Source organism: Nansenia antarctica, assembly GCF_963989245.1.
Source record: "Nansenia antarctica genome assembly, chromosome: 1".
Lineage (NCBI taxonomy): Eukaryota > Metazoa > Chordata > Actinopteri > Argentiniformes > Microstomatidae > Nansenia > Nansenia antarctica.
In genome coordinates, this window is record NC_137674.1 from 59459816 (window position 1) to 59484865 (window position 25050).

Genomic DNA, 25050 nt, shown 5'->3' on the forward strand with positions numbered 1-25050 from the left:
TTTTTTCCATAAGTTTCGAGATGGAATTAAGAATAGAAACAGGTCGGTAGTTGCCTGGGTCTAATTTGCTTCCTTTTTTATACAGTGGGGTTACCCTTGCTATTTTAAAGTCAAGGGGGACGTGTCCCTGTTTGATGGAGAGGTTTATTATGTGGGTGATGATTGGGGTAATGGAGGCAGCTGAGTCTTTTAGAAATCTGGCTGGAATATTGTCATGGCCCGTGGCCTTTTCTGAGTGTAGAGCGCCCAGTTTTTTTTAAACACCTCATCGTTTGACACCATGGAGAGTTTAAAATCATCTTTGCGTACACCCAGTTTATTGTAGAACGCACGGATGTGCTCTACACCATAACGCCCTGAGTGGGGTGGTAGATTGTTAACTAATTTAGTGGCTATGGTTGTAAAGAAAGTGTTTAAGCACTTAGCCACATCCAGCTTGTCTGTAAAGAGAGAATCTCCAGATTTTATGCTGATGTTTGTAGACCTGGTTTTGAGTTTTTGACTGCAACCTAGTTGGCTATTAAGTAGCTTCCAAAGGTCACGTGGTTTGTTTAAGTTTTCTTCGATTTTGTTATCGAGGTATTTTTTCTTAGCAGATTTGGTCATGGTAATTACCTGATTGCATAGTTTGTTGCATTGTTTTTTAATTTTCTCAAAGTGGGTTTTGAGATCTTCGTTTAAGTGTTTCACTAATTTTGATTTGCATTTTTGAACTTCAGAGCATTTTAGGTCTCTGACTTTCATAGCATTTAGAATGTCCGAATTCATCCATGGTTCCGATCGGGCTTTAACCCTGGTGGTTCTCATGGGGGCTATACTGTCAATAATATTTAGGAATTTGGTTTTGAAACCTAGCCATGCCTCCTCAACCTGTGTGCTTTTTAGTTCATCTAACCAGTCTTGATTCTCCAGTTTATGGTTTAAGGCCTCACTAGAATAGGATTTAAGGGATCTAGTGGTTACAGTTTTACAGGATATCATTGGCTCTGACTCAATTAGCTTAGAGCAGTTGGAGCTAGACAAATAAACCCAGTCATAGAGAAGGCCTATACATTTTTATTTGAACACGCCTCAAACTCTTACACATGAAATAAAACCTGAGTTGCCGAAACAAATGTTTGAAAGGGCAAATGCAGAACAGTGGGTAAGTAAATGATCAATTATCTACCATGGCTGTGTCTTCTGGTTGTAGCTGTGTAAATGTTAAATGTTATACGTATGAGAAAAATATGATGAAGTAAGGTAGAATGGGTCCTTCTCGCCTGGCAATCGCTCAAGCCCAGTTGTTCTCTGTGTCACCTTTTGACACCACTTTAGAGCTCTCTTTCTCTCGCCCTCTCTTCCCCCCCTCCCCCCGTCTCCCACTGTGCACCTGTCAGTCTGTCTTCCTTTCTACGCTACTCTCTCAATTTCCCTCCACCTCTCCCTCCGTTGCCTGCCTTCCTCTCAACCACAGACTGACAGAGATCATTAATTTAAACCAGATTATAATCCAAGCCTAATCATGCCAGTGGACTCCCATCCACATTCTGTTAACAAGCAGCCTGAGATTTGCAGCTCTTAATCATCCATAATTAATTTTGCCAAACACTTCACATGCGCTTTGGCTAAATTTGATGTTTTTTTTAAACCATTAGCATGTCTAGCATCTCTCTCTCTCTGTCTCTCTGTCTCTGTCTCTGTCTCTGTCTCTCTCTCTCTCTCTCTCTCTCTCTCTCTCTCTCTCTCTCTATCTCTCTCTCTAGAAAAAAAAGATCATCTAGAAAGCTCCAGTAGTGAACTGTGTGTTCAACTGGAGTACAGCAATTGACACTCAGACAAAAAAACAGCCTTTTACTTATTAAACATTTGCCTGCTTTGAGCTCCCTTATTTGTTGTAATTGGATAGTTTAAGAAAAGACCCTGGCCCGTGGCAGGCAGAGAAAATAAGATGTTTGTTTTTACAGAGAGAATAGAAGATATAAATGTAGCTCCAACTCTGTCCTGTTCTGTTTCCTGTTTGGCATTCCGCAGTGCACACCTCCCTGCAAGCTCGGAGGAGCCGGAGCTCCGAGTGACTCATACTGGTGTGAAAGCAAGCACAGCAGAGAGGTGGGAGGATGACATCACAACACTCGACAGAAGAGTGCCTTGAAGCTGAACCCCCCCCCCCTCCACATACACCCCACCTCCTCTCTACCCCCCACCTATGCCAAACTCCCCCGCCACATGCGCGCACATTTAACCCCCCCCCCCTGAACTGTGCCTCTCCAAAATAACACAGAACATATTTTTCTGGTTGTTCCTGAGGAGACGTCACAGTTGTTTTGTTTCCGATTTGTCGCCATGCTAACTAGGGGAGAGTGGAGAATGCTTTGCCAATGGTTGAGCAGGATATGGATATGGTTTGACATGATTTTGGGGCCTGAGGTGGAGGAAGGGGGGCTTCAAGCTGTGGCCTGTGTTGTGAAGGCGATAGTTCCTTAGATCTGTGTGTGTGTGTGTGTGTGTGTGTGTGTGTGTGTGTGTGTGTGTGTGTGTGTATGTGTGTGTGTGTGTGTGTGTGTGTGTGTGTTTGTGTGTGTGCTCGAGTGCAACCCTCCTTCACAGCACAGCTTGGGCCCAGCGCCAGGCTCTGGGGTGCCACGATATTACAGAGTGACAATAGCAGTGTGATTAATCTCAAACCCCTCCACACACACGCGCACACACGAACACACACACACACACACACAAGCACGCACGCACACACGTACACACACACACACAAACACAAACACACACACACACACACAAACACACCCCTCCTACGGTTTCAAAAGCGATTGAATGTAAACTGATGAAAGCGGTTTGGATTAGTGCTGGATCTTTGAGATGAGATGATGCCGTGTTTCTTGAAAAAACACCCTTTTTTTAACATTCAATGATGTTTCTCTGACATTAATGACTGTGAATAACCCATTGACACTAATCCCATGGTTTCTGGTTGCACTGGCGCGGTTCCCCATAGCAACCACTGCTTATAAACTTCTATCAGCCCTGTTATAGCCCTCTCACTATAGGCCAGATCCACAGACATAGATTAGTCCTGGTCCAAATAACATTACATTACAGTACAATAGAGAATCTTCATTGAAGACGTATTTTAGTCTACGACTAGGCTTAATCTGAGTCCAGGAAACCACTTAGCTTCCCCTAGCCACTGTGGTAGGGTTGTTCAGCATTGGTAAACCCCAAATGGTTTATGTTAGGATAGAGTCAGGATAAGATGATCCAAGATCTGTGCCTACATGGAGGGTGGTTATTAGCTCTGTGGTGGGCCTGTGACAGAGACAGGGGAGAGGGCTGTTTTTGGAAAGGCAGGCAGGAGGGTTTTTAATTAAAGTTGCTGGACAGAAGGACCTGGAGTGGGTGTAGTGTGAGGACACACACACACACACACACACACACACACACGCAAACACACCTACACACACATACATGCACACAGACACAAACACACACACACTCACTCACTTAATCACTCACTCTCTTTCTTTCAAGACACTCTCTACACACACACTCTCTCCCATCCCTCAATCTCCCTCAGGAATAGTTTTGGCTGGTGTTTGAGTGTCTGGGTTGAGGTTGGTGTGTGAGAGTGATGATGGGGCCTGATCATAGCAATACTGCAGTGTTCTGCCATGATATGACTCACAGAAATCAACTGCAGCCCTGGCCCAGTCACAGAGAGCTGTGTGTGTGTATGTGGGCTTGTGTGCGTGCGTGCGTGCATGCTTGTGTGCGTGCGTGCATGCTTGTGTACGGGTGTGTGTGTGTGTGCGTGGGTGGGTGGGTGTGTGTGTGTGTGTGCGTGTGTGTGTGTCTGTGTTGCTCAGAGCACAGAGATAGAGCTGCCATTTCTGTCACAGGAACACATCTCTGACACATGCATATGCATATTCATTATGCAGATTCATATGCCCCTCATTGAAACCTCAGTCCGTGATGATTAAATAAAATGCTCAGAGACTGTTGATATCATTGTGGTCCTCAAACTTGCCATTGTTCACAAGGAAAAGGAGGACAAATTAAAGTGTTTGAGGGTTCATAAGCTACATTACAGTATACCACATCAATAAAGCATGGCCATATTCATAGGACTTCCACCTGTACATCTATATATCTGTAGAGCAGTTTCAGTTGTGCTGTAATGTGTAATATATTTGTAAATAGTGCAACTCTGCTACCTAGTGGTAAGTAGCATAGCCTAGCCAGAACGTCAGGGAAAACTGCGACGTACGTTATATTCCTCACTGCAACATAGGATGAATAATGTAGGTTGTTAACTTCATCACCTAGGTCTAAATAAGTTACTGGAGGCACAGAGCTGTGCACCCATGCTCTAACTTCTTGAGAAAATAGACTTTAACTTTGGTCTTAGTACACACACATGCACACACACACACCAAACCAAATATTTTTTATATTTCATGTAGAAATGTTACCACAACATAATGAGTCATTTATCTGCAAGTTTATTCATAAACATTTGACTTTATCGAAAGAATTACAATGTTACGTTATATATTTCCACAAATGCAATTCAAGTAGTCTAAAAGTTTTTTTTTTCATCAAACACAGAGATACATTTTGTATCGAGAGCATAGTCCAGTATTTCATTCAATACAACATACCATAATATCACTTGCACACATAAACATTTTTTGAGTAGCATTGGTAACATTAAGTCAGTTGCAATAGGTAGCCAAGTTAGTCCTATGATCAGTCCAAATAGGGATCAAACAGGCCACTCTGGTCAAATACTGTTATCGTATCATGATAAGTTGAATATTAACTTCATTGAAGTTGCAAGAAAAAAGAAAGAAAAGATGACAAGCAAAGTTGGACGCATGCAAAACTCTTGCTGGTCCCTTGCTAGTCTAAAAAAAACACACAAAAAAAACATGGTAACCTTTCCATAGAGTCATCCCTGTACTCACAGAAGCTAACTAGTGGAAAATATGTCAGTAAAACTAATGAGAACACAAGACGTCATAATATAATCACAGAGGGAAAAGTTTATACCATCAATATTAAATGTTAACACTTTTTACAGCCCTGTATTGGTAATACATTAACTTCATGTCTCGTGGTTCTCTAAACTATAGAATGCACTATGGAATATTGTATGTACATTATCAGTAGTTAAATGAGTGCTAGTCTGTCTGGATATGGAGTATTGTAGAGGACAGTATAACCATTCATTCTCTCTAGATGGCTATCACTGCATCAGCCATTGAGAGTAGGAAGTAACCCAATGAAACAGTTTGGTGGGGAAACATTGGACAGTCATTTCAGAAAAACCTGCGTGTCCATGTTACGTAGGTGGATTGGATTTCCTTCATGATCAACATATTACATATGATCTTACATATGATTATTGATATGCTGTGTATGATATATACTATATGTCTATATCTAGAGATGGCTACCCCCTAAATCAGAAGAGGCTAGTGGAGGTAGAGGACTCAGGGCTCATTGTAATGCAATGCCCATCTTCTGATTTCTACCTCCGCCAGCCTCACCTGCCCTAAATGAAGTGCCTGTGTTGTCCAAAATGGAGAAGTGTAGGGAAAACAACGAAAATAAATATAGGCCTGCTTAAGTCAGTCAAAGATACAGACAGCATATTATCTCTTAACCACAGTTAATTGTAACTGAAATAACAGTGTAATGTCATCATGGACCACTTCGTCAAACTGCTCTCCGGTATCTGCTTTTTATACAATGCATGTAGCACCCTCTTGTGGTAAAAAAAAAAAACACAACTCACACAGAGACCATTGCCTACGATGGTGGAGAGAAAAATAGCTACGATCAATAGGTGGATAACGGATTAAAAACAGGTTCAATCAGTTGGTTACAAGGTGCTAAGGCCTATGACAAAAGCCTTAATACAAAATCAAGATGAATACGGATGAAGAGTTTTCAAGAGAAGATTGCCCACTTTCAAATCAAACTCTAGTGCCTACCTCTCCCAAGGCACTTCTTACAGATTGATTGGATAAGTGTAAGGGATATGATGTCACTAGTTCCACCTAACCTATCAGAAATGAACACCGTACTGCTAACAAACGGCTGATCTTTAGAGATCCACTGCATGTGAAACAGACAAATGGGGGGGGTTGATTTGTGATCGGGACCACTATGTTCAGCAGGCAGCGATGGAACTTCCTGTCCTCAACACCAGCACCCCTTGCGTGAGTCGGCCTCTCCGTCACAGAGTCCCTCCTCCTCCTCCAGGGCCGTAAGGTTGAGCTCGTCGGTGATGGACGCCCGCAGGACATCCAGGTCCTTCTTATTGGCCACCAGCACCTGCTCTGCCAGTCGTGTGAAGGACTGATAGGGGGGCCATGGTTATAGTGGTGGGACACGGGTACAGGGAGGGATAACAGAGAGATGAACCGTAAACAACAGAGGTATCAACTCATACTCACTAAAAGCACAGTTACACTAAGCCTACGGCTCTTTTCTAACATTACTTTATCGCTAGCATACTACGGCTAACACGGGTCGCTCGATACCATTCCTCATTCCGTGAATGAGCCCATCCTCCCATTTCTACCTCCACCAGGCTCCACCGATGTCTATTACTGGCTACAAATGTTTTGACATGTAGATGGGAGGTTAAAAAGACTCCCAGGGGACGCTTTGTTTTGATCAGCCCCATTATCCAATAACTCACCTCTGTGATGTTCTGGTTGGTAAAGGCACTAGTCTCAAAGAAGTCCATTCCATAGGTCTTGGCCAGCTGCAGGAAAAACAACAACAACAGCAACAACAACAACATCAACAGCAAAGCAGTCAAACTAAAGGCCAAATAGATAACCTTAATTGATGACTGTGGATTGGAAGATCAGAGCGTGTCCCAGGCCCACCTTGTTGCCCTGCTCTGTGGCCACCTGTCTCCTCTGTTCCTCATCTGACTTGTTGCCTACGAGTATCTTCTGGATGTTATCTGGAGCATACTGACAGAGAGCGTGTGCGAGAGAAAGAGAGAGAGAAAGAGATAGTCAGAAAGAGAGGGGAAGAGAGAGGGGGAGAGAGAGAGGAAGAGAGAGAGAAACAGTGTGGAGGAGAGAGGTTAACAGCAGGAGGCAGTGAGAGAATAGTAACAAAGAGAATGCCAGGAGATGGACACTCAGAGAAACTATTTATTTCAAAACCTGTTTGATATAAATGAAGGGGATGAGAATGAATTCAGGCAGGTTTGAAATTAGACGATGCTATTGTGCATCTGTTGTATGACAATCCTGTTTTGGAATAAATGCCACATTGAGTCGTCTTGACAACAGTGCAGCAAAAATGTCCATCTGAGTGTCACAGCAACATGCCATTTAGCTGACGCTTTCATCCAAAGCACATACATTTTTCAGTCTATATGGTCCCAGTGGCAACACTCCATCTCGATCCATAACCTCCCTCTGACCCCTAAAATCCCAGACCATACCTCGTCCACATCGCTGGCCCACTTCATGATGTGTTGGAAGGAACGCTCGCTCGTGATGTCATAGACCAGGAAGATGCCCTGAGGACATGAAGAAGAACACACACCTCCGTCATCTGATTCAGAACATGTCGTATTGTGCCAGCCTGTGTTGAAGGTAGAGGAAAGGTAACATACCTGTGCTCGTCTATAGTACTGCTTTGTGATGGTCTGGTATCTCTCCTGGCCTGCAGTGTCCCTGGGGGAAACACACACGCACACACGCACACACAGACACACACACACACACACACACACACACACACACACACACACACACACACACACAGGGTTTGAGGTGATTACATTTGTTAGGACATGACATTCATTGCAAGGGGAGAAAATGTCTTTTGTCAGAGCTGGTTTAGTGTAAAAGGTCATCGGAGTAGGCAGCACAGCAGGGGTAAAGACGACATCCCTGACGACAGGAAATCCTCCTGTGCATCGATAGCAACTGCTCTGCTACGGGCTTAGCCTACTTACCATATCTGTATGCGTACTTTGATGCCATCTATTTCTAGCGTCTTCATTTTGAAATCAACTCCTGTAAGAGAGGGACAAACACAGTTACTAGCTACATAGGCTGATACATAGCTACATATGTTCCCCGGATCTATGTTCCCCGGATCCTATGTCCCCCGGTACCTAAGTTAGCTCCCTCCCGAAAAAGGGTCACATGTTCCCCGATCCGAAAAAGGGTCCTATGTTCCCCGCTCCCTAAGGTTCCCCGCCCCCGAAAAGGGGTCCAATCGGGCAGGGCAGTCAGCATGTGGAGGTGCCTACGGTTGTTCTATATGGATGATCGATGACATTATTCTCTCATCCGACTTCGGAAGCTAACCAGGGTTGGGCAGGGTTAGTACCTGGATGGGAGACCACATGGGAATCCCCGGTGCCGTAAGTTTTTACCGGGTAGAGAGACACGCAACGGCCGGGGGAGAGGTGAGCCTGCAGTGGGCAGAGACACCTACAGAGACACCGGCAGAAACAACTTTGCTTCTTGGTCAGTCTCGATAGGAGAACCGGATCGAGTCCATTCAAGGCTGGTTATCTCACCCATTTTCATATGGTCACTGAGGTGTGTCGTTTTCGACGATAGCACCCGGGGGAAGTTCGCATCAAAGCGCAACTCCCCCAAGTAGCAGGTGCAGGGCCGCTTGGGAGATATGCGAGGCCCTGTGCGAAGTCAGATTTGCGAGGCCTTTAAAAAAAATAAAAAATAAAAAAACTTTGATAATGATGTAGGCTACTGTTATAACCGCGCGACACGCAGGCACCGATATATTGCAAGAAATGCGCTCACATGCTGTGCTGATAGACAATAGCATATCTACTTATTTAGATAGTTTACAACCATGTTTGTTTCATTTCAAACCTTTTATACTCGTAAACGATTAGGATTTAGGATAAAGCAGTCATCATACCCAACATTAAATACGCACAAGCCATTATTGACATGAATAGAGATGTTACTCACCATGTAGGCCTATCCTTTATGTTGAAAAGCTTACAGCAAAAGCAAAAAGACATGTCCCGTTTTTGAGAGTACAAGCCACTTTCTTTCTATTTTTTCTTTCTATAAGTTCCTGTTCTCATTATTTTTAGGATAACTAAATCCAGGTTTCATCTTTGGGGGACCTCTTCTAATGATCACTTCTGTAACTGTAGAGTCCATATGTACCGGCCAATTTACCAGGATCATCATACATGACATATCTAACACCGTAGGCTCGTCTTGCGTTCCATCACTCTCAGCCCTGCTGCTGCTCTGAGTAGCTCCATCTTCCGCCTCCGTATCCTCTACTTCGCCACTCCTGACCATCATCACCTGGGGCTGGGCAGCCCCACTGCTGCCGGTGTAGCAGTTGTCCTCCTCCACCTCAGAGACATCATCTTTGCCTCTCAGGGGGGGCTGTGCCGTGCTACTACTAGCATTGCTAGTGCTAGCAGTAACGTTAGCTTCTTCGGTGCTAACGGGAGCCTCACTTGTTTTTAGAAATGTTTCGAACGAACCTCTAAGCGAGGCCCTGAAGCCTTCCTTTCTTTTATTTGTATTTCTTTTTTCAGCACCCGATTAACATGTTCTTCCTCGGTCTCGTTCCCTCTGCATTTTGTCCGTTGCACTAAGCAGTCACTATGCACAACAAGTGTCAACGTGCGCCCAAAAATTCTTTTCACGTTTCACGTAAGGTGTCATAGGGGGAAATTACTTTTTTCTGTTGCTAAGAATCTCCCTGTCCTACAGGTATGCTAGATTTTAGATGTATGATTGACTATGATTATCACATGTGTGAACATTTAGAAATGTATTAAAGGCAAAAATAATAATATGGTCCCTTGTCTGGCGCTTTGGAGGGCCTCGCCAGCCAGGGTACCAAAAAAAAAAAAAAAAAAAATAAAAAATATTTTTTATTTTTTACCCTGCCTCACGCGAGGCCCTCCAAAGCGCGAGGCCCTGTGCCACCGCCCCAGCTAGCCCCCCCTTAAAGCGGCCCGCAACAGACGCACCTCTCGGGGCTCTGAAAGAGCACACCCCCTCGCGCCCATTACGCGTCTCACTACTGGGTAAAAGCTTATGGCCCCCGGTATTCCAAGGTGGTCTCCCATCCAGGTATATTAGTTTCCGAAGTCGGACAAGAGAATAATGTCACCGATCATCCATATTGAACAACCGTGGGCACCTCCACACGCTGCCGACGAGCGAGACTGTCCTGCCCCATCGGACCCTTTTTCAGAGCGGGGAACATAGGACATAGGACCCTTTTTCGGGAGCGGGGAACCTTAGGGAGCAGGGAACATAGGACCTTTTTTCGGGAGGGAGCTACGGTACCGGGGAACATAGGACCTTTTTTCGGGAGGGAGCTAAGGTACCGGGGAACATAGAACCCGGGGAACATAGGTTCGCTCCACCAGACACTATATTCTCTGGGGATGCTCTGCCAGACCTGTATTGCAGCAATCTTCAGTTAGAGGTCTTGTTTGGCTAAACTTTTATCATCACAAAATTAAATGTATGTTCAATTGGATTTAAATCTGAAGATTGACTTGCCAAGTCAACAATTTAGTTGAAAACGTCCCTTGCTATGGCTGTATGTTTGGGGTCTTAAAATATTATATTGTCTTACTGTATGAAGAAGCACCATCCAAAGTTTTGCCTATGTTTCTGAAAGAATTTCAACGTCATTATTCATAAGAACTCCTTCAGCCGGTTTCACAGACACGGCTTAAGCCTAATCCTAGACTAAAAAACATCTTCAATGGAGATTTTACATTGAAAGTGTGATTTAGTCCAGGACTAGGCTTAAGCCTTGTCTCTGAAACCGGCCCTATAGACTTTCATTGACGTTTCTTTGGTCCTCATGTTGACATTACGCCAATAGCAGACTCCAAAAGCAAAGCCTAGAATCAATACTAGCCAATTTTCAAATACTTTTGGTGCCCTGAAATATAGGGACTATGTATAAAAGGGTTGTAATTTCTAAATGGTGAAACCAATCTGAAAAAAGAAAACACTGTTGTATGCATTTTACACTCACAATCTGCGAACCTCTTGTTAATGCAGGAAGAGCCCCGCTGTAAACTGTCATCCAGACACATTATCTCAGTTTGAGCTTTTTAACACAAAAGATACTGAGAGAGATTTAATCTAATAGCTACCAGCCCTTTGAAGATAGGCCTAATGGTCTTGAGATATGAGAAGGAGGCAGAGAGAGAGAGAGAGAGAGAGAGAGAGAGAGAGAGAGAGAGAGAGAGAGAGAGAGAGAGAGAGAGATGAGAGATTGTTTGTAATGCTCCAGTGATCTGTGGGCCGATGTATCATTATAAGGTCACTATACGAGATTGAGGAGTCAGGCTAAGCAGTGAGACACGTATTCCTTTTATCCCCTATCTGTATCTCCATCTGTAGTTAATTCTAACTGTGATCTAACTGTCTGCTAGACTAATGGGTAGTGGTAGAGCAGCAAACATACATGCCATTTAAATTGATCCCAGTGAGATCAATATCCAGTTCAACCTAATTAACCAGAACCTCAGCAGCTAAAAGACACAAAACCCATTATTTACACGACAGCCCAGTCAGTCAAATGGTAACTGTGGCAAATCAATACCCAGTCCCTAGCATGGACTTAGATTAAAATGCCTGCCATGTGGCATTTTACAGTTCTGTTTCTTTCTGCTGAGCTGGAGTCCCAAGAGAGTCGACATAAGCAGTTGAGCTGACAGACTGCTTTTAAACTGCATTGTGTTTATTCAATGTAGGCTTCAGCTCTTATCTGAAAATATCGCTACCACAGGCCCAGACTGGGGTTCACGCCACTCCCAGCGAGAGGCCCACTGATGTGGTGAAGCGACCTCCTCTTTGACTGGAGCATTAAGACGGTGACACTCTGAAAGGCCGCCCTTGCAGTCAGTGGCTTCCCTTGCCTGGGGCTGTGAGGAGAGAGTAGAGGGATGAAAGCACAGCCTCTCTCTCTCTCTCTCTCTCTCTCTCTCTCTCTCTCTCTCTCTCTCTCTCTCAGTGTTCATGTGTTCTGTATAAGGACGAGGTCAGAAGTCATCCACGCATACAGAAACGGAGAGTGAAGTGCAGCTCAAAAACAAAGACTTCACCTTCATCTCGATCAGGTACATCTCGACTTCAGGAAATACTAGCAAAGAGAATTACAATTTTAAAAACCCACCACGTCACTCTAAGCTGTTTCAAAGCCGAATACAATTTTCCTCTGAGATAGTGTCAGCTAATTCGACATGGCAGCATTTTCACAAATATGCAAGACGGAAAAATCTGTGTAGAGGCTAATAGGTACAAACCCGAAAGTGTCTTATCTAATTACCTTGAAAGCAGTCTACGGGTGTTTGGAGTTGATTAGAGGAATGACACATGTCATAGAGTGCAGCAGGTAATGGTGACAGGCCTGTTAATGAACGCATTCCTGCATGCTGCTATGACAATGGGGACACAGTCACAAGGGAACAAACCTGTCATCAACAGCTTTCCTTACTAACGTCACACTCACTCACAACAGTCTTTAGGGCTCCCTAAGACATACAGAAAACCTTTATCGATTATAAGCTCCTAGAATAGCTATACAGAATTAATGGTATTATACATATACAAATAAGGAGAGAGGAGGGAGGAAGGAGGGACACACACACACACACACACACACAGTAGCATCTACTACATCATCACCAAGGGGGATGGAAGCAAAGAGAGAGGCTGCTCTGAATCTGACAGACTATGTGTGTTAATCATAATGGTTCTATATCACAGTATACTTATAATATACTTTTCATCAACCTATACATGCCCAACTTTGGCCGTTAGATGCATACGGACAACAATGTTGTCAGTTGGTGGGACTGACAGTTCTATGCATGGATAAGTACTGTATCTGTGTCTATGGGGGCCGTTTCCTGTCCCATAATGAACACTTAAGCCTTTGGTTGCTGGGTCTGTGACAGGTCTGGGTCATAGTAGTATATGTGGGTCAGGAATGTGGCCCGTGAGGATGGCTGCTTATTGAGCCATGATTTAGGACAGGGCCTTCTGGGTAATCCCTCACAGCCAAAGTGACAGCCAGCGGCTCTGAGAAGTCCATTTAAAACCTGCTCAGGTGAGGAGAGGAAGATTAAAACTCACAGCGTGATTAGATATCCTAAAACTAAATCATCCCTACAGCTGCCGTCTGTAGTGGGGGCCATTTGTAGTCAGAACTCGTCAGACACTCGTTAATGTTATTTTTCATGAATTTGTGACCATGAAACAACATGTACCCCAACCTGGACTGTGCTGGTTGGAGACATCTCTGTCAGGTTATGAGAGCAAACAGGGTATAGACAGGGTTGTTATTGATCCATCAATAAGTCTGACCTTGCACTGACCTAGCCATCATTCTAACCTTTTAGTGTTTTCCCATAGTAAGGGTCTTGGACTTTTCCCAAGTGTAGTCTTGAAATAAACCCTGTTTAGAGAAATAATTGGGTACATTATTGCTAATTGGCAACACCATTTAAGACATCATTAACTACTTGAGTATGAGGATTGGAAGGCAAACTGAAAGAATTATGGATCTATCGTTGACGGAAATGTTGTTCTAAGTCCCCAGAATGTCTGGTGTTGATTAATGGATTGATCTCAGTGTGGTGTGGGCTGGCCTTGGTCACTCTTGATCTTTACATCTCTGTGGGCCTTCTTGGGTTTGTTTGCACTCCAAGAGAGGCTCTGAGTTATTGCAGGCACATTAATGGACACCTACAGGTCAGCCTGTGGCCATAAGCGTGGATACAGACTTTCTCAACCATAACATCCTATTGAAATATTTTGACAGCAGCTTTATTTGACCTTATAGCACATTCTAGAACGGCACAAAGAACACTCTAAAGCGGATAGATATTTGCTTCTCTTCTCTGACAGCCTGGAGGGCAGAGAACAGTCATGAATGTTGGTATACTGTATGTGTGAGACTGCAGGAGGGAAGTCTCATGTAAGGGCTCCATAGGCGCACCATACCCCACTCACTGTGTACAAGTAGGCCAACTGACTGAAAATACAACAAGAAAAAACGGTGTACATGATGTTAGACATGCCTAGCAGAAGTGCATAGGCTACCGTTATGAACTCACAAGTTCAATCTGAAACCTCAAAATGAACTCTTTAGTCATGATAATGGTTGTATTGGAGGCTGGTGGAGGTAGAAATTGGAGGACGGGCTCTCTGTGTTGCATTGAATGGAATAAGGAATGGTGTGTTTGACACCATACTATTTCTGATTCCATTCCGTGCATTAGAATGATCCCATCCTCTGATTTCTCCTTCTACCAGCCTCCCCTCCATGGTTGGGCTTATGGTTAGCCAAACATTAAGAGCCCAAATCATGGTTGTTAGCAACATTGTATATGTTGTTAGTAATATGGAACATTTCTAAATATCTACATTCAGAATCAATGGCATAGCAGCAGAGGCCTAATATGACGACCGTGGCTAGTTGCATTCAAGGTAGATTTGTTATTTGTTCACAAAAGATTAGGCCTACATGACCAGTGATTCAAGATCATGTCTCTTCATATTTTTTCAGACGTCCTTGTCTAGAATAACAAACACTTTCATACAACTACATCTGTATCCCTTTCTCTATCCAAATCTTAGTGCAGAGGTATTAGATGCTCAGGCTTTTGTTTTCCCCTTAGTCCAAGCAATTACTTAAAACATAATAAATAAATAAAAAGTAGCTTCCCATTGGAGAGGGAGGCCGAAAATGTCTCTGAGATGATTTCAATGAGTAGTGACAGATAGTAAAAACCTGTCCTCAAAGACCCATTACAGAGACTGAGGAAAATACTCTCCTCACATCTTTTTCACTGGCCTTGAAAGCATTGAAGTGAAGTGCTTTTCGTGGTGGATGCACTGAATTATAACTATGGAGATAAGACAGTCCATATTATCTTAATAAGTTAGACCTATAGGAGGAGAGACTGCCTGGTTTAATACTCTCTCCAGTGGAAGGACTAATCCATGACAAAGGATAAAGGCCAGGTGAAATTATCCTACAGTACTGAAAAGGCTTTGATGTCTGGGATGTTTGATTCATAGAAATTAGGTGATGTGAATAAAATTAATGATTTTAAATGTAACTTAATGGTGATGCAATGCTTTCATGAAAATAAAACACATAGATATTCACAAATACTGAGTAACAAATGTGACCTAATCATCTTTGATATATAATATATTTAAAGAAAAATATGTTCAAAACATTCTACTAACAATTGAAATTATAAATGTTTCTTGACAATTTCCCATTTAGATCATTTGGGATATTCCAGCCATCATTCTGTAGGTGGCCAATAGTGGCAGTGTCATTTAGCCTGCATATCACAAGTAGGCTATAGTTTGATCTTGGATATACACACTCAGTTGGTTTTGTTTATTCTGCAGCTGCCCTTTACATTCCCATGAATTAAATTATAATTTCCCATAGTGTATGGAGGCAATATATAGTCTACATCAATAACAATACAAATAAATAAATAAAACAGCTCCCTATATGGGCCACACCACGTTCAAATACACATAGTTGTTTTGTTAAGGTTATTGAAAAATGCTACATTTGCACACAGGCAATGAGGTGCATACGATATGAGCATTTCAAAAATGATAAGGATACAGTAATCGATTGTTTAGACAGCCAGGTGTATAGGTTAATTGCCCAAAACAATGTAGCGCATGCATTAGAGAAAACCCGGTCTTACCGATTGTAGAAATGTGAGACGGGTGGAATGCGTTGTCCGTGAATCTGCATAATAAACATGTTTTCCCCACCCCAGAATCCCCTAGAAGCAGGAGTCGGAACAGAACATCATACTGCTTAGCCATAATGTCTTAGAATTAAGAACTGCCAGCTAACTCAGCAACACATTACCTATCCCACCCCATGTACATCCCATGTCTGCTCAAATCCAAATTCAGTCTTTAGCCTACTCCCTATTTTTGAGAAATTGGGGAGCCCAGCTATCTTGTTTATATTTTATAAACAAACCAGATGCTGTCTCTTTGGTAACAAAGCGGTCTGAAGGAGAACGGTCCAGATTCCTCCCAGCCAGCTTCCGATGGGTGCGGTGGCGAGGATGCGCTCAGCAGCAGCATCCGCCTTCCTCTCCACATCATCGACAACGCACGGAATGGGTGGGGATAAATAAAGTGAGGAGAAGAAGAACAAGACAATGTTTTCGAAAAACGGTTTTGTTAAAAGCTATAGTCTAGCTCATATATCCCGTCCTTTATTAGCCTGTCAATCAATTTGAAGTGTTAAGTGTTAAGTGAACACATCAAGTTGCAGTTTTACTTGTTGGCAGAGTGGGATGAATTGAGGCATTTCCACGCAAATCTTTTGATTAATTTGTACAAAACGTCACATCTAGTAAACGCATTACAATTCTATAGCAGGCTTTATAACTCTCTACAATCTCTCTCTCTCTCTCTCTCTCTCTCTCTCTCTCTCTCTCTCTCTCTCTCTCTCTCTCTCTCTCTCTCTCTCTCTCTCTCTCTCTCTCTCTCTCTCTCTCTCTCTCTCTCTCGCTTTTTACATTTTGGACTAGCTAGATTGTCCGATCTGACTTGCCGTATGCAGCGTAGTAACCACGCCCACGAGAGGAAATATCTGTCAAACTCTTCGTGGTTTCATTTGTTGTTCTAACAAAATATAGTTGAGGGATAATTACAGGACACTTTTCAACATACTTAGACAATTACCAATACTAACATGGAGAGGGTACCGCCGCCTCTACGGTGCTTTGGCGAATGTCACGCTGCCGAGTTATTCACAGACGACGGAGTTGAGACGGTGACTTCAGTGGAGCAGGTGAGCCTCTCAGACTGGCTACTTTAGTTAGCCAGCTAGCTGGCCACATGAGCTCACAAGTGAGATAGCTAAACACACAACACTTGTAGATGTGCTTTTATTGTGTGTTTTTTTTTTGCTCATTAAATTGCAATTGCTTAATAAGAGTAGCCAACTAAACCATGGTTGGCATTAGCCGCTTGTAATGAGCTCCTAGCTAAGAACATGAAACGAGAGATTAAGGGGGTAGTCTTAGCTGGATGTTGATTATCATGGCTGTTGGAAACTCTCCTTTTCTGTTTTGATTTGTCTTTCACTCCCACATCTTTTTATGTTATCCAGAGAAAAGTCGAACGAAGTATTCGAGAAGTAATCAGTTCTTACCAGCAACTACACAGTTTACCACAGTAAGTCATGTTCGGCGTCCTCTGGTCTTTGGCATGTTCACTAAGTTAAGTCCTAGCTGTGAGAATCTGTCATTGCTTTGAGTTTGATCTTACCATCTTTCTTAGGTAACGTAGTAACTAGCCCAAATAGACCAGTAAAACAGTGGCATTTCAAACTGAACCCTCGGATCAGATTTGGAAGACAGTCTTGGCCTTATTACACTCACTCACTTTCAAACGATGTTCATGGAGAGCCTTATAACCGTGGCAGCATGGGATTGACAAAGCAATATCTTGTTTTTTCTCTATTTCAAACACCTCATGATATTACCCTTAAAATGTGCACGACCATATAATTCATAGCTATTGGGTACTGTCAAATTAGTTAAGGCATTTTCATTTCTATGAAAAGTGTAATATCCATTTTCGGTGGGTATGCAGGCTATTGCTTGTTTTATTGCGGCCTTCAGACAGACCCCTCTATAATGGATGTCTTGATCCTCCGCCCACACACGATTGTTTTCCCTTGCTCCGTGCCATCAGTTATCACTCAACCAATAACAGGTTGACTCACCGGTTTCCATGACAACCACTTGGATACTCTACGGCAGTATAACATTTGGATGGAATTATGTCGTTTTATATTTGTTCACATTTGATCGCTCGCTAATATTGTGAGTCACCATTGTCATATCACATCAGTGCACTGTATTCCAGTAATGCCCAAAGTGACTGCCCCCTCGCTGCTTGGATACTGTAGTAGGGCTCGACCTACGTCCTCACTCGGAAAAACCGCCAGCCGTTCTGTACAATCCAACCCATAATCTACCCTTCTCCTCAATATCAAGGTAGACATCTGGACAGCAATGATGGGAGGGTGACTGAACTATCATTCAGATGAGCCTAGCAGTATTATTACCCGGCCTTGTCTGTCCTTCACTACCACGGTCCCGTCTACTTGAAAGGCTAGCCTAATGGAACACCTGGAACGTGCTGAGCCCCCTTGCTGAGACTGCGGGGGTAATGATTGCATGCCAGTTGATCTGGGACTGACTCAGCGCAGGTAGACTCTAATTACATGAGTCTCTGCACACCTCAGAGAAAAGGTTATCTACGGGGAGAGAGGAGTGAGCGTCACAAGGTTCTCTGTGACTCATGGTTACGCAGACACAGTTGCACACACACCAACACACCAACACACTACACACACACACACACACACACACACACACACACACACTGTTGGCGCTGGAAACTAAGGTAATTGGTAGAGAGGAGAGTGAATGTTTTTTGAAGCCAGAGGAGCCCTGAGAACAATCTTACACGTATGAAACTCTTAAGACATCATTAACTACAAAGAAAAAGTCTTTGTGCCTGGAAGAGAAACGCTTTAGTCGACCTGATCTACTCCATGTTATAATAATGTCCATTATTGGCATTTATTGTTTCAGTATCTTAACATGTGTATTTCTTCTCTATTATATCTGCTAGCAACCACATGTACATGTATTAATGACGTTAATCATGTCTACTCTATTACGGGAACCAGGTTAACCAGGCCTACTCTATTACGGGAGCAGCACTACCAGTATCTCAAGAAGGGCTTACGTAATCTCTCAGATGCATATGAGGTAAGTAACCATAAACACATTCAGATATTATGAAACTGATAACCACTAAACCACTTTGCAAGAATGTCTGAGTCACTTACAGTAGCTAACCATTAGTGGTAAAGTTCTACCATGCGTGTGTGTGTCTGCGTGCGTGCGTGTTGGCCTGCCTGCCTGCCTGTCCGTGTGTGCGTGTGCGTGTGTGTGTGTGTGTGTGTGTTGGCCTGTGTGTAATACCTGTGTGGTCCTGTAGTGCCTGGATGCCAGCAGGCCTTGGCTCTGCTACTGGATCCTGCACAGCCTGGAGCTGCTGGAGGAGCCCGTGCCTGCCGCCGTTGCCTCTGAGTGAGTACTGCTGCCGTGCTGTCACCCTGCTACCACACTACTACTCTACTGCTAATATACTGCTCATTTACTACCCCTTGTGTACTTCTACTGTACTGCTCATTTACTACCCCTGGTGTACTGTTACTAAATAGCTAATATACTGCTTATGCACTGCTAATATACTGCTATTTTACTACAGCTGGTGTAGTATTACTGAATAGCTAATATACTGCTTATGTACTGGTTCCGTAATGCTACCGTGCTGCTAATGTACTGCTACAGTACAGCTACTGTACAGCTACTGTACTAATGTCAGCCCACCACACTGTACCACAATCCAAACGCCTCACTGCTGGAACAAATGCCAACCCACCGGCACTGGCATCTGTTTCCTGAGAGTCGGTACTGTCAGGAATGCCAACCCACCGGCTGGCATTGCCCCTTGCCAACGTGAGGGCCTCGTGCCTAACCCGAGCCGCAGGTCCTGTTCAAATACGAACGTGTGTCTCTCCCTCTTGCCTCTTTCACGGGGTCATCATCGCTGATCTGCCCGTGAGGGTATGAGTGAGAGTACGGTTTCCGCGCCCACCCGCACTCCACCCATCCAGTCCTCTCAGATCTGTGGAGGGAGGGCTGTGTTTGGTGCAGTGTTTGAGCTGGGGCAGCAGACTGGTGTTAGGACTAGATGGGGGGGAAACCGTGGTTTAGATGCTCTTCCCTTATGCCACGTCAGCTTCTGTGACTAGGCGGTGGACAGTGAGCTCTCTGCACTGCGGCGGTGCTCACAGTGTGTCGCTTGCTAGTGCGGACTCTCTTAGCACACGAGATGGACCGCTTTTTGTTGTTGTTCTCAAATAAAGATGCTTTTAAGTCTAAAGCGGCCCTGTGTGTATGACGTTTCCTGGACTCGGTTTGTGTTATAGCTTGTCTGTCTGTCTTGTCTGTCTGTCTGTCTGCCTGTCTGCGTGTGTGTGTGTGTATATAACTTAACTCCTCCTCCTATGCCCTGCAGTGTGTGCAAGTTCCTGGCCCGGTGCCAGACTGCGAAGGGGGGCTTCGCTGGAGGTCCTGGTCAACATGCCCACCTGGCGCCCACCTACGCTGCGGTCAACGCCCTCTCCATCATCGGCACCGAGGAGGCCTACAGTGTCATAGACAGGTAACATTCCGGCACTGATGTTGCTAGGTTACCTGGCTTATGATGGATATGACCCCCCCAGGGACGTATTGACCGCACCTCTATTTTTTACATACACACACACACACACACACACACGCACGTCCCTGGCAGATTCACTCTTTGTACATGTTTCCATTTTGGTGCCTCAGAGCCTAGACTTAGTGATTGCGTTTCCTCCTGGATGTGCCTGAGGGTGCTAATTTTTGTTGTTGTTGTGTTGATTACTATCTGGTGTTCATAGTAACCCCGACAGCCTCTCTCCTCTTCCCCCCCCCCACCCTCAGAGAGAAGCTCCTTGATTTCCTGTTCTCTGTGAGACAGCCAGATGGCTCCTTTGTGATGCACGTAGGCGGGGAGGTGGACGTCAGGTGAGAGTCATCGCCATGGTTTCACTGGAGCCTTGGTGATAAGAACCTATCCTACATACCCTCTCTGTCTGTGTGTCTGTGTCTGTGTCTGTCTGTGTGTCTGTGTGTCTGTGTGTGTGTCTGTGTGTGTGTGTGTGTGTGTGTGTGTGTGTGTGTGTGCGTGTGTGTGTGTGTCTATCTATCTCCTGTGCATTAATAGCTGTGTGTGTCTCTCCCTCTCTCATAGGAGTGCATACTGTGCTGCATCAGTGGCCTCTCTCACAAACATCATGACACCCACACTGTTCAAGGACACACCTACGTGGATCCTCAGGTATGGAGGACACACACACACACATACCCCCCACCCCTCACTCGTCATCAACACCAGTTCATAGATATCTCTTTATTCATTTCCCCTTTACTTCACAAGTCATTGAGACTACATTCTGTTACAACAACAACCTAATTTCGTCAAAAATGTGAACAGCCTCACTAGTCGTGTTGGTTTATCATACGACGGCATTGCAGTGAACGATAAGACTGTGCTGTGTGTTAACTATCCCCCCCCCTTCGTGTGGTGTTTTCTTTCCCCCCCCCCAGCTGCCAGAACTGGGAGGGGGGTCTGGGGGGCGTGCCGGGGCTGGAGGCCCACGGAGGGTACACCTTCTGTGGCACGGCAGCCATGGTCATCCTGGGCAAGGAGCACATGCTGGACCTGAAGTCCCTGCTGGTGAGACACCGGCCATACCACCTGTTTACCTCACACTTGTCACATTACAGTTTCCAGGTTCTCGCGGTGGCATTAGGAACCATTCCGATATCCTCTATGATGGGGATGGGGGGGGGGGGGGGGGGGGGGTGTAGTGTAAACTAGGAAGACTACCTGACAGGACACTTCCCTAACCCTTTTTTCTTTTCTTTTTTTTTTTATCCCAAATTTCCACTTCTCTCCTTATTCTGTATATGGCATTCTGGCCTCATTCAGTCATATGGCCTACTGTTCAGGTAAGCCTAGCTAACGTTGCTCAGCAGCATCCAGACCACACATTATATCAACCGTTCACTGCAAGATACAGGACGACCTCTGCCGATGTGTCCCATGTCAGCGGCCCCCCGGGGACCAGCAGCATATAGATTTCTGTCGATAGAGGAGGCGTACAGGGTAAGGTCAGGGTCTCAGATAGGACTATAGGGATGAAAAGACACACTGGGTGGGTGGGGTTGGGGGGGGGGGGGAGGGGTCCTGATGTAAGAGGCCTAAAATACCCCTTCGTCGCCATCAACCAGCATCCTCTGGTCCCAGAACAGGCGTGACGGTACATTCGCAACAGCCTACGTGCAGCGGACGTCATTGAAGGACTGTGCCGAGGTCAGATGTAACCGTCACGGAATTCAGACTCGATCTGACTTCAGTGCTGTGTCATTCAGCGATAAGCAGCCCCCCCCCCCACCCCAAAGACCTTCAGGTCAGCCCCTGGAATTCTTCCCAGTTTTAATTTCTAGAAATACTGTGAATCAGCTGAACTCACTGAACCGATTTCCAATTGAAAACTGAGGTGAAAATGAAATATCGGTGAGTCAGGTGATTTTACTCATTGTCATCGTTCTCAATGTGAAATCAGGACGTAGAGCTGAATTAATTAACAGCATTCCACCCAGCTCCTCAGGACCACCCTAGCCCACAGGACACCAGATGGTATTTAAGCCCCTTTGATAATGATTCCGTTCGGCCTCATGGTTTTGGAGAGAGTCCAATTAGAAGTTGCCATGGCAACCGCTATTCCAACCCCCCCCCCCCCATCAGCAAATATCAATTAATTTTACCCTCTCTGATTATGGCCTCATGGGATCAAAGTGAAAGGCTAAAGGCCCCAAAGCACCGCACTGTACAGCTGGTTGACGGTGTTAGTTGTACCACAGAGAGCTTCCGTCTTCAGGGTTGATAAGGGATACACGTGCAGATGTGGGATGTTACGAAACCTTCTTATGTGATCACAGAGTACTGAATAGTAACATTCACAAGACGACGCCACGATAATATTTCCCTCTTGTGCACAATAGGGGAATATCAGTCTCCTGGCCACTGGGCTGTGAGGTCGTGTTTCACGTGTTTAAGCGCACGGAAGCCTCTCTTCCTGTACATTGTACGATCTACGATCAGGTCATTAGGACCCAAAATAGCCGCCGTGCAGTGCCTTTCACCAGTGGGACAGTTGGTCACCATGGCGCTGGTCTGTCCTGCTCCTCAGAGGTGGGTGACCGGCAGACAGATGCGCTACGAGGGGGGCTTCCAGGGCCGCTGCAACAAGCTGGTGGACGGCTGCTACTCCTTCTGGCAGGCGGGGCTGCTGCCCCTGCTCCACAGAGCCCTCTACAAAGAAGGTACCCCGACCCCCCCCTCCCCTGCCGCCAGATTGCCCTCTCAGACCACTCATCCATCCACACTGGGAGTTCTTGTTTGCTCATTTGCATTCACGAACACCCACGCGTCTTCACCTATAAAATGTTTGCATAACATCTATGCAAAACACGTGTAGTGCTGTTTTCAGATTGATTTTGCGTGTGCGTGTGTGTGCGCGTGTGTGTTTATGTGTGTGTGTGTGTGTGTGTGTCCAGGGGACTCGACACTCAGCATGCAGAGGTGGATGTTTGAGCAGCAAGCCCTGCAGGAGTACATCCTCCTGTGCTGTCAGAACCCCGCTGGAGGCCTGCTGGACAAGCCCGGCAAGTCAGTAACACACACACACACACACACACAGTGTACTGACCACAGTTGGAGGCTTTTTGACAAGTCAGCAAGACACCATTTGTCAGTAAGACACAAGTCAGTAAGACATACACACACCATACTGACCCCAGCTGGAAGCTGGTTTGACCTTGTTTGACAAGCCTGACAGGTCAGTAGTAGTCTACCTCACCAACACCAAATCCATACAACACTCATCGATACTTTCTTATACAGCACACATAAAACACACTGCGGTACACTTTATTAACACCAAACACCTTACCAAACCTTTATTTGACATAATGAATGTTTCATTGTTTGTGATCTTCACAAAAAAAAAATGTGTTCCTCTTCTTTCCACCCTCCAGGTCCAGAGATTTCTACCACACCTGTTACTGTCTGAGCGGCCTCTCTATAGCCCAGCACTTTGGCAACATGGACCTCCACCACGAGCTGGTCCTCGGCAAGGAGGAGAACCGTCTGGTGAGACCCTAGCAGGAATGGTTTAGCAGAGAGAAATGGCCTTTCAGATAGACAGGGGTTTAGACTTGGAGTGGGCATTTGTATAGTGAAATAAAAGTAGGGAATCAATTGATAAAGGATAATAAAGTTCTTAACAGTTCACCCTAGGCAACGGCCCTGTAAATGTCATTCAAAACTGATTTGACATAACACTAATGATATGATATATTGTTTTGCATGTTTTACGGCATCTCTGCTTTATTGGGATAGAGACCATAGAGATTGACAGGAAGGGTGGGTGAGAGAGAGGAGGGGATGACATGCAGGATAGGTCGATGGCCATTACGTGACCTGCTCCTTAGTGAGCCACCAGTGACCCACCCAGGTGCCCCGAGGGCTTTTTAAAGGTTTTGTTCTTACGTCACATTACGAGTGTAAGAGAGTAACATTCTTAGGCTTCGGGTCCTGACATTGCAGCATAAGGCAATAGGCATAATTCAAGATTAAAAAAAGACAATAGTATAGGACATAAGTGACAAATAATACAGGATACAATTAGCAGTATTCAGACAATTGGCAGGCAATAAGGCAATAGGAAAAGGAAAAGGAAAACCATGTTGTGTATTCACCCCCAGAGCATGTGTTCCTCTGCTCCCCACCAGGCCCCCACCCACCCTGTCTACAACATCTGCCCAGAGAAGGTGGCCCAGGCCATCCAGCACTTCCACCAGCTCCCTGTCCCAGGCCAGAAAACTAAGGCTAACGACACCACCGCCGACCAGTCCTAGAGAATAGAGAGATGTGTCAGTGCTTTGATGTCTGAATTGTGTTGGACATGGGTGGCATGTGTGTGCGACCGAGTTATTAATCAAGGCAAATAAAACCAGTACTGTTGGCGCTTTGTGGTTCTATCAATGTGCATGAAATGAAGAAGTTGGTCTCTACTGGTAGGGCATTCAGGCTGAGTAGAACTATGACGAACAGGGTTGGGATCAATACTAAAGTGGAAGGCAAATTTTTTTATTTATTTTAATCTATATGAATAGAATTGCAACTGAGCACCTCTTATTATTATGTGATTTTATGAAAGGTAATAATAGGGACAAACGGTATGTAACTAATTAACGGGGAGGTTATTTGCAGGGTGGAGCAAACGGCT

At 44.9% G+C, this 25050-nt stretch overlaps 2 protein-coding genes across 2 annotated transcripts; one reads left to right on the forward strand and one right to left on the reverse strand.

Moving 5' to 3' along the window:
- Positions 1 to 6201: 6201 nt before the first annotated feature.
- On the reverse strand, positions 6202 to 15884 carry rab15 (RAB15, member RAS oncogene family; the record flags this gene model as incomplete). The annotated part of the gene is made up of 7 exons (XM_080544304.1): positions 6202 to 6360; positions 6707 to 6772; positions 6900 to 6989; positions 7472 to 7549; positions 7646 to 7706; positions 7991 to 8051; positions 15761 to 15884. 7 exons carry the CDS (start codon positions 15882 to 15884, stop codon positions 6202 to 6204), a joined length of 639 nt encoding a protein of 212 aa, XP_080400430.1.
- Positions 15885 to 16722: 838 nt separating this feature from the next.
- fntb (farnesyltransferase, CAAX box, subunit beta) lies at positions 16723 to 24760 on the forward strand. Its single transcript, XM_080544198.1, has 12 exons — positions 16723 to 16869; positions 17191 to 17255; positions 18784 to 18865; positions 19098 to 19189; positions 20184 to 20330; positions 20636 to 20719; positions 20946 to 21032; positions 21302 to 21431; positions 22951 to 23083; positions 23318 to 23429; positions 23798 to 23912; positions 24554 to 24760. The coding sequence occupies exons 1-12, from the start codon at positions 16771 to 16773 to the stop codon at positions 24677 to 24679; spliced, it is 1272 nt and encodes a 423-aa protein (XP_080400324.1). The 5' UTR covers positions 16723 to 16770; the 3' UTR covers positions 24680 to 24760.
- Positions 24761 to 25050: the final 290 nt, after the last annotated feature.

What these genes read in the sequence shown, in the direction of transcription:
- fntb (XM_080544198.1), top strand. Translation starts at nt 16,771, where the DNA reads ATGGAGAGGGTACCGCCGCCTCTACGGTGCTTTGGCGAATGTCACGCT. An exon ending in GCCTACAGTGTCATAGACAG is followed by an intron (nt 20,331 to 20,635) that starts GTAACATTCCGG and finishes CCCCACCCTCAG; the next exon opens with AGAGAAGCTCCTTGATTTCC. An exon ending in ACACCTACGTGGATCCTCAG is followed by an intron (nt 21,033 to 21,301) that starts GTATGGAGGACA and finishes CCCCCCCCCCAG; the next exon opens with CTGCCAGAACTGGGAGGGGG.